The sequence below is a fragment of the Accipiter gentilis genome, chromosome 8, assembly GCF_929443795.1.
Source record: "Accipiter gentilis chromosome 8, bAccGen1.1, whole genome shotgun sequence".
NCBI classification, from domain to species: Eukaryota; Metazoa; Chordata; class Aves; order Accipitriformes; family Accipitridae; genus Astur; species Astur gentilis.
In genome coordinates, this window is record NC_064887.1 from 27,889,907 (window position 1) to 27,900,480 (window position 10,574).

Here is a 10,574-nt window from a genome sequence, read left to right on the forward strand (position 1 = left end):
CTCCTTCCCTGCAGATGTGGCCATTGTTTGATCTTTGTATCAGAACAGGGAGCTGCGCACCCTCCAGCACGGCCTCCCCCTCCTGTTGCTGATGTCTGAGCTGATGGGCTTTTCACCTGGGTTCCTGTGCAGGGTTTGTCTTTAAGTAGAACTTGCCCCACCACAATGTTTGAGACATTAACTCTTTCAGTCTCTCACACCCTCCTATTCTTGTCATAATGTGTTCATGAAGTTGGAAAAAAATAATATGGGTAGCATTCATAGAAGCCAATACTCTGTCAAATGTTGCTTATGAAATATGAAGAAATAATTAGAGCAGATACACATTGGATTCATTTGTAGCTACATCTGATTATAAAGTAGAATCTAAACAATATTTTACAGTAACATTTTTTGCTAGAAGTTCAAAAGTAGAGTATTCCATGTATCCAAAGAAATTCTGTTACATCAGTGGCAGAAGAGGTATTAGTGCAGGCATGAGATTACTTTACTGATTGCATTGGTACTTATACTTCCAAAGCATCCTTCCCTTTGGGATTTGAAGAACTTTACAAATATCATTCAGTACAAAGCTATGCAATAGAAATATATATTGTTATCCTCATTTTGTAGACAAAGGAACAAGCAGCCCAGGAGGATAAATGACTTTCCCAAAGATTACATGGCAAGTTATTGCATACGTGCAGAAGAATCCAGAGGCTTCCTCTCAGCAAGCTCTAATAACTAGACTATAGTGCTTTCTGGATTTGTAGTATGCAGGACAACAGACATACACCCATTAAGTAAGAACTAATTCTTCATTTCCTCACATTACAATGTTATGACAAATTTTGCCATAAGCAGAAAAGTGCAAGTAGTAAAACACTTGGAAGTAATCCGTGCAACCACTGAAAAAAATATTCACTTCATTTTCCTGTTTATTACCAACAATAAATAGAATAATGATGCTTATGAACACTTCGAGAGAATGTTTTGATTTTTTTCCCTTGCAAGTCCTTCTATAAATCATACACTCACTTGGTATATATAGCAGCTATCAATATTCATTTGCATCACAGAGACTGGCGCTATCAACTACCTATTCCTAGCTAACTTCAAAACAGCTCCTGTCCAATTGGTCTATCACAACCTTCTCCTGGTATTTGCTCACTTTGGAGCAGCTTTTCAGAGGCGTTCTGCCCCATAGACTTTCCCAGCCCACAGGAGTAGTACATCTACTTTGTTTTTTAATGGTCACTTCGTGCTCAACTTCTTCCTTAATATAAATAAATACAGGAAATCACAAACAGACTTGCTGGAGTCCACAGTACAAAACTGTTACAAGAGATGAATCAAGCCATAAAAACCACCCAGATTGTGCATTATATTATGTTCCTTGTACAGTTCAATTTAGGATGGATAAACACTCAAAGGTTTGATTTTTCAATTACCACAATCAGTTATGGTTGGGATTTTCTAACGTAGGCAGCGGGTTCTTTCAAAGTCAAGGGAAAGAGACTGAGTGCTTCTAAAAATCCAACTCTTCTTCTGTGTAACCCCATCTGAACCTCTTAGTGGTGGAAAAAATGCCTAGAAATAGCTTTTTTTTTTTCTTTTTTCTTAGTGTTCCTGAACTTCCTGACATTTGCTAGTATGGAGATGTATTTGACCTACCTTCTCACTAGCATCTGGTCCTTCTGCTGTCACAGAATTAAAGAGCAGAGGTTTGCTATAAACCAAAACTTTTCAACCAGTAAAAAAAAGCCTTCCCACCATCACAAGAGTTATTTCCACATCCTCATATGTTCCCTTCTGCCAGAGGAAAAAAAAAAAAAAAAAAAAAAAAAAAAAAAAAACCCAAGGTTTTGGCCATGTTAAAAAAAAAAAAAGCATAGGCCAGTTTTAATTCTCAGCTACCTCACTGCTATGGAAAATTCATAGCCCAGAACTGTTTCCCATTTCACACAACGTTTGTCTATATTCTATTTCCCTGCATATAAAATGAGCTAAACAAAAGTCTCAGCTGGAAAGTAATGGAATCTTCTTAATTTCAGACTCCCGAACTTGCCATGCCACAAAAGTGTTAAGTAAATGATCCTGCCTTTCAGTATATTAGTATCACCATTCCCTAGCAAAAAAACTCAGCATGACAGATCAATTTTAATATAGCCACACAAACAATTATAAGTTTCATTCTGCAGCTAAGAATATAGGCTGGGATTAGATCGACACATTTTACACTTAAGAAGAAGAGAAGCAGCTGTTTCCAATTCTGGCGGAGGAGTGAGTAAAATTTCTTGCACTGAATGCAGAGTTGGAAGTGCTTACAACCACACAGAAAACTCACCTTGCTTTGTCAGTGAACTGTTAAACATTATATTGAGCTTTACTCTTGAAGGAGTTGTCGTTCATTTAAGTTCTGTATCAAATGCAAGATCAGGCTTGGGCAATCTATAAGGGAATTATCTTTATAAAGTCAGTAATGCTAATTATTTCAGTGTTAGATTGATAAACTGCATATTGTAGTAACGTCATCAAACTGCTGTGATATTCATCTGGAGTGAATTATTTAATTGTATTAGTAAGTCAATAATACTTCAGCACAGACAGCACACTTGCTACTTTATAATGAACAAAACAGAAATGATCCCAATTCTGCCAATTTACATAGGTCCGCTGTAATGAATGGGTAGACATATTTGAAGATAGGGCTCCAAAAGACAGAACTGGGGAAAACAATGACACCTGTCTCTTGAAGAATGAAAAATTAGTTTTACTGTTTTCTTAATTGCATTCACTTGATTCTCTTAACTTCCAATCAAATATTGGAAACACTGCATTAGAGGACTGTCTGAAGGTTTGACAGAATAAAGCGTGAAATGAATTACAGTGGGCACTGACAGCTCTGCTGCTTCCTTCTTACTGTCCGTGCTGTCAGCAAGTAGGCCAACAGACCTCAGGTACTGCTGAGTTTTACAGCAGAAACCTGCTGCTGGGATGTGAATTACCACTACGATGGGAATGGCTTACCGAATGTGGAAAAAATACTTGTAGTTTTACTCCTTAGTTTTAAATACCAGTTCCATCAAGTTATATCACAAATAGGTATTTATGGGTTTCTGTTTAGTGAACAAGGAAAAGAAAGGGTGGGACCTACTGTAGGGCAGGAGAAAAAAAAAATCTTCATGCCTCTTACAAGATGCTCTGTTTTGGTATGCTGAAAAGAGTTTTGTCACCTTTTGAGTCAGTTGCCCCTCAGCTATATAGCAGCTCTCCTTTCTTGATCACTACGTTGTATCTGGGAATAAAAATTTAATCACGTAAGTATACCCTGACTCAAACTGCTGATCATTTAGTGGCTGAAGTACAATGCCATCTCTTTTTTCACATTGAACGGTATCTCAATACAGTTTGAAAGATCATTCTCTAAAAGCACCTGACTCCTGTGACAGGGGAAAGCAGCTCAGTTCATATAGTTTAAACCAAATCAAAACCGATGAGGTTTATTAATTATTGACAACATGTAATTAACTGGCAATCGGTGAACTATACATTCAGGATCAACACAAGTAATACAACAGACAAGCGTCAGTACTAGACACTTAAGAAACGTTACTAAACCTACGAATCTCTGAACACCTTTCCCTAGCCAGAATCAACAAGCTCCAGTCACGCCCGGCGCACCACGCGCACGAGCACGCACGGAGTTCTGTGCGCACGCCCCCCACGACAGCCAGCACGGCCTAACAAGCACACCCCTACTTTTACACCTCTTCTGCTGGAGATGCGGGGCCTCGAGCTGGGTGCGTGCCCATGCTGCTCCCCACAAGCCACTAGCGCACACGCTGGTGAGAAAGCCTGGGAGCTCACACGCACCTGCCCTGGCCGTGGGACCCGGCTCGCTGCCCCCGTGCGCTGACTCCCCTCGCTGAGCGCTGGCGGCTCACGCTGCCTGGTGGGGCGGCTGCTCCGCCTGGCCGCAGCAGAAGTCATTGTGCCAGCAGATAGTCTTGCAAATTCAGCTCACAGTGTGCACGTTCCCCTGCCTACCCCAATACACAGCGTTACCCAGGCCAGTGTTTCAGAATTCCAAATTCTTCGCCTATTAGTTTTCTTACTTACTTGAATACTGCGTTTTAAAGGCAGCAATTAGTATACCCTTTAACTCGTACATTCACTGTACTTTGATTGTCTTAAAAACTACCAGTTCAGGAGTAGTTAATTTTTCCTGAATTTGTTCTACTCATTATTAGTTTTCTGATAATTTTATTCCAAATTAAATATTCCAAACTCCAAGTTAAACCCCTCTGAAGGTTTGAGTTTACCTCGTGCCCATTTCTGAGACTATTCGCTGACGTGCCACCTAAAAATAAAAGCCTTTGCCTTGATAGGATATAGTCCTCTACTTTCCAAGCTAATAGCGGTTCATTGCTGTAGAAAAACAGCAGTCAGCACAAAATACTAGCAGCCTATCTACAAAAACTCCCAGAATAAAAAATTATGTACTATGATAACCAACTGTAGAAAATCTATAAGATTCCTTAAAATGGGAAATTCCAAAATATCTTCAAAAGATTGTAAGGTACATAGATTGAGATATGTAATTAATAATGCCTTTCAATTGACCCAGAAAACAGACACAAACTACCTTGCTCGCTGAAGTCTCAGCGCGTACTCAGTTATTTTCATTTCCATTACACCCCACTTCCCTGGCTGTGAACAAAATCCCTGGGAGCAGCCCGAGTTGTCACCACAGCATTAACCCCCTTCTAATTGACTGAAACAGGGTTGCACAATACATTCCTTGCCGGTTACATAAAGTAGAAAATCCAGGCTGGATGTGACCTTCTCTTTTGGACGGAATAAATTCACTCTCAACACCACATACAGTTTGTTTTCCACATTTCCTAGATAGATAGGGTTCTACAGTATAGCACAACCATGTATCACGGAGAAGCACTTATTTTTAAATGGAAAAAAACCCCTAATACATCACTTCTTTTTCCATTCCTATGGAATAGCTTTTCTTCAAAAACATGCTATTTCACCTAATCACCGACACACCACTGTGTGATATTAAGCCTCTTGGTAACCATATGAATTCCACCAGGGGCTTGTTGCTAATAGGTATGTTATTAATGTCCCCTAAAATATGGATTTTTTGATTGTTAGGAAGGTCAGCATCCAAGAACGTATCGACTTTCATTATTTCCTCCCAGACAGTCTAATATGAGACAGCCTAATGGATTAGAAGCCAACCAATACAGCCAAGGTTGCTGAATAATTCTCATATTCACTTTCTTAACTTCAGACAGGCCCCTAGTACTGGAACAGCTACGTGTGTGTAACCACAGGGCAGTCAGACACAGGTATTTGTTCACAGCTATATGTTTTGCATACAAGCTCATTTCTTCCTGTCTGCCCTTAACCTCCTTGTTGCCCTGGTCAATGGAAAACTGAAACATCCATCAATCCTAGCCTTGCACTGAACTTTCTGAAGGCAAAAGTGGGTTATGTCTTCTCTTCATTTATAATTAAATGTTATTCACTTCAGCTCAGAAGATATTTTACTAGGTTGTATTTTTCTTTATGCCCAGAAAATATAACTGTGCATTAAAATATATAAAAACAAAAATATACACAAATAAATTTTTATTTGTATATTTTTACATATTTATATTACTGCTTGATATGGAAAAGTTTGTATGGTGAAGATGACAATCCATCTTCAACATAAGCCTCAATCCCCTGAAGCCACTATTTAGTTTAGAGCAATTGGTCTTGTGCTCTGACTGATGTCAAGGAGAGTTGTGTAATTATTTGCATTAATGTGTTTGTTTTTCTAATTTCAGCATGTGGCAAATTGATGAAAATTACAGGCCCCATTACAGTCAAGATATCCGGAACCCGATTTGGAGCCTGGATGACAGATCCATTAGCATCAGAGAAAAATAACCGAGTATGTTAAGGCACTGAATATCTTTGTGTCCTTCTGGAGATTTACTTGCTTTATTTTAATCTTTAAAAAGATCCCCCTAGGAGGTTACACTCACAAGCATGTTTCTTCTACTTTCATCATTTTCACTGTTAAACATCTTCAGAGAAAAAGCAACAGTGTTTGTGCAAAAATATCCAAAGACAAAAGTTAGCTAAGCACCTTTGTGCCATTTCCTTCAACTGTTGCAGGGATGGCATACACCTGTCTGAACTGACTACACAATTTTTTTCTTCCTACCATATTTAATTCATCTTGGGTCTTTAAGAATCCAAGTAATAAAACACAAACATAAATGCTTTTTACCCAAGAGCATAACCCATAATGCAGCACAGTCAAAATTTGCAGGATTAGGGCCCATATACGCTGTATTCAGACCATTTGCTGCCTCAGATCCAAGCTATGTTATTGTTTGGATCTGCAATAGGATCTCAAACTGTCCACAGCTTTGAGGAGGTGCTCTCTCCATCACAGGACTTTTGACGTCAAAACACTAGGTTTCATCTGTATGAGACCCACATGGTTAATTATTTTAATACAGGAATAAAACAGAGGCAATAGAAAAGGCAACATACAAATGGTAATAATTAAAGATTTGCATGCAGCTCACCCCTGCCCGGTGTGTCCAAGCAGGTTTACTACTGGCCCCAGAAATCTCAATTACCTTTAGGAGAGCAGCAAACTTTGCTCAGCCCCATCTTGTCCTGAGGAATTTTCTTCTGACACCTCAGAGCACCAGTGGCATCTCCAGAACCATCGCCATGGCCCCTCTCCTCCACCAGCACCTGCTCCCCACTGTGGCCCCACTCCCTGCACACCCTGCAGCTCTGCAACCCCCTCCCCAGACAGCCTCTGCTTTCCCCCCACTGCCACACTCTTAAAGAAACACAAAGACTACCCGCGTGCATGCAAATTAGAGCAAACCATATCCCTCACAGCATCTCAACTAATAGGAAGATGGGGAGCTGAGCTGGTGTTTATATAAATATTTTGTTAATGCCAGTTTTGAAGTCAGCACAAAAAATATCTCCAGAAACTATTCTGTTCTTTTGTTAGGCAGGATTTGATTTGTCCCCTGACAAACTAAAAGGAAAAAAAGGCAAAATGCATGAAGGAAAAAATGGGGGAATGGAAGTCGGCATACAGAACATTAAAAAAAAAAAAAAAAAATTGTTTTCTTTTGTTTTAAGGGAAAAAAATGGTTCCTAAACTTTACTGGCTTCATTGCTATTGTATTTAGTTTCTACTAATACACTATTTTTCACCAGTTAGAGGTTCAGCTGAAGACAATTCAACCAAATTTATTCCTAAGCATAAATCTAAGCTTAGCTCACATGCCATTTCCCATCTCTCTCTTTGATTATTAGTCTCTGGGAATATCTTTGAACAAGCCCCATGGAGCAGAGACCCAAACACTGAATAAACCAAAATTAAATTTCTCTGAAAATGCAGACACTGTAGTTAGTAGCAGTCTTCTTGAGAGTTCACCTGTATAGGTAAGTTTTGGTTCAGAAATTCAGGAGTTCCTCATGCTTTTGTAACAGGAACGTGGGCAATATTGTACTTCGATAGCCTGCTGCACACTTAAAACCTTTTTTGCTTCTTTTTCTGCAATGTATCCATCAAGCCATATCATGATCATGTACCATGGATTGTGTTCCAGGTGTTTACTCCCAATCTTTGTTTTCTTTCCAGGTCTGGTACATGGATAGTTACACTAACAATAAAATTGTCCGTGAATATAAATCAATTGCAGACTTTGTCAGTGGGGCTGAATCAAGGACATACAACCTTCCATTCAAATGGGCAGGAACCAACCATGTTGTCTACAATGGCTCCCTCTATTTCAACAAGTATCAGAGCAACATCATCATCAAATACAGCTTTGACAGTGGGCGGGTGCTGGCACAGCGTAGTCTTGAGTATGCTGGCTTTCACAATGTCTACCCTTACACCTGGGGTGGCTTTTCTGATATTGACCTGATGGCAGATGAAATTGGGCTATGGGCTGTGTATGCCACCAACCAGAATGCAGGCAACATTGTCATCAGCCAGTTAAACCAGGATACACTGGAGGTGCTGAAGAGCTGGAGCACAGGCTACCCAAAGAGAAGTGCTGGAGAATCCTTCATGATCTGTGGCACCTTGTATGTTACTAACTCTCACTTAACAGGAGCCAAGGTCTACTATTCTTATTCCACAAAAACCTCCACTTACGAGTATACAGACATTCCTTTCCATAATCAGTATTTTCATATATCCATGCTTGACTACAATGCAAGAGATAGAGCTCTCTATGCCTGGAATAATGGACATCAAGTCCTGTTTAACGTCACCCTTTTCCACGTCATTAAAACTGAAGATGACACATAATTTTCTTTCCCTTCCCTTTCCCTGACTTCCCTCCCTTAAAGCAGTGTCATTTGTGATAAACTCTAAGAGCATCCATTTCTCTCAGTTCCTTTTAATTTAAATTTATTTTTTCATTACAGAAAAGAAACATTTTCTACCATGTAATGCATTTCAAATACGGCTGAGCCTGTCAAAAATGACCTGTTGGAAATAAAAGCATCTTAACTCATGATTCTACAAGGTCTGTCAAGACCTTGTGTTGAAAAGCACTAAGGAGGATTTAAGTGGCTAAGGACAGTTTTTAAAAGATTATGATCTGCCTTATTTTAGAGTCAGAGACTAATGGTGGCTTAAATGCATGAATGTCTTTTTTTACCTCATTTTTGTTTTTAATCTATTGCTCAACTTCAGGAAATATTTTGGTAGTGTCAGACATACTGCACATTGTAATTTTTTTGTTATTTATTCCAAAAGAAAGATTTAGGAATTTAATTTATTTGGACATGAAATATGATTCATTTTGCCATCACCCAATTTCAGATGTGGTGCTGTACAGTATGTTTTTAAATCTCTTGCAAACATTTTATTGACAGTATGTATTTCTACCATTGTAACCACCATTGTGCAATTGTATCTCTTCACTTATGTGAAAGTAAACCAAGTACTATTTTTTATAAAATATATCGAAGCTTAATTGCAGTCCTGGCGATGGGTCAATTGAAAGTGGTAAAAATCTGAGAAACGGTTGTTATTTCTGAGAAAGACCAATAGCTTCTCAGGTGCATGATCCCTATTCTCAGCTTTGCTTGGTAGACCCCTCTTATTCACCATTGGTGCTTACTGGGAAATTTGCAATTTTGAAGCCTCATACCAGTCCCAGCTTTACAATGGTTTGCCCTGACCAATTTTTATCTCATGCTGCTGGCCTCTGTCTCAATCCCTTTTTTCCCTACTCTCTTTCCTTCCACCACTTTAATTCCCTTGTTTATGCTCACTCCCTGATCTGGGCTTTACAGGAGAGAATCTGAAAGCGGGCTGCTGCCCACACCTCCAGCCCAAGTGTGTGAGTGCATCCCATATTTGCACTGTTCTGGGGCAGTGAGGAGCAATGTTAGAAGTCAAGTTGCTTTCCTGAATCTGCCTGTCTTCTTGCTCATAATAGAAGAACATTTATCTGTTGACAAAGCTCTTCTCTGGGATAACAGTAATCAGGGAGAAAATACAAAGGAAAAGGTTCAAAGCCTAAATGATCAGTGTGGTACCTGGTAGCCACCATATTGCTTGCCCTTCTAGAAAACAGCCACAACACTGAGGCCAACCTCTTGCAAAGAAGTTTGGGGGTTGCTAGCGGTAGTATTGTTACTTATGGTCAAAACTGATGCCTTTAAGAAGCAAGCATTTTTGAAAGCTATGTGTCTTGCTACACTATCTCATGAGAAATTTTGGAGGGGGCATATTTTATTGAGAAAAAAGGAATGAGGTGTTATTTATCTGTTTTGGCATAAATGGAAAGAAACTAACATTAAGAACCAGTATAAGACTTTTTATTAAGCTGGGCTATCACATAATGCAAAAAGACAGGTATCTGAAATATTGTGTGAAAGCTGCATTCCTCACAAACTCTGAGATTCTCCTCTCTACACCCTTTGAAACTGGGCTCATAGAAAAGCAAGAACATTTCCAAAAATGTTCCTATTTAAGAATAAAAAAAGAAAAAATTAAATGCACTGACATTTTGCCAGATCTATTTTGAAGATATTTGCTTTACTGATTCTTCCAACATACCAGCCGAGACCATCTTAAGTCTCATGAATGTTTTCATTATTACAAATATATTTGTCTACATACATTTACAAGTTATTACAATATAAGCCCATGTGAAGCTGAACAACAAAGTGTGTTATTTTCATACTGGTTGCAAAACAGAAAACTACTAATTAGGTTTCAAGAACTGATAAAGGGGGAAAAACCAACAAATTACATTACAACATGACCAGAGAAAAGTTACTCTCTTGCTTCCATTTCCCACCTCCTGCCTAGCTGAAATGATAGCTGTTACCTCTTACAATCAGTTACACAGGATTTGGAGATACCGAGTTCAGCTAAAGAAACAAATTAAACCACTTCACTCCTGTAACCAGCTTTCCTGCATTGACAATGAAACCTCCTCTGTGACATGTGAAAGTGTATGACTACTTATTAAAAAAGGTATTTTATGTCATATAGGAATGTTTTATGAAAACAAAGT

The 10,574-nt window shown here is 39.0% G+C and overlaps 1 protein-coding gene across 1 annotated transcript in view; it reads left to right on the plus strand.

The window, feature by feature from the left end:
- The window catches only part of OLFM3 (olfactomedin 3), a 70,511-nt gene extending 60,564 nt beyond the window's left edge, over nucleotides 1-9,947 (plus strand). Inside the window, exons 5-6 of the mRNA XM_049807767.1 lie at nucleotides 5,832-5,938; nucleotides 7,670-9,947. Of these exons, the coding sequence (XP_049663724.1) occupies nucleotides 5,832-5,938; nucleotides 7,670-8,347 (785 nt within the window). The 3' untranslated portion in view covers nucleotides 8,348-9,947. The remainder of the gene's footprint in view (nucleotides 1-5,831; nucleotides 5,939-7,669) is intronic.
- Nucleotides 9,948-10,574: the final 627 nt, after the last annotated feature.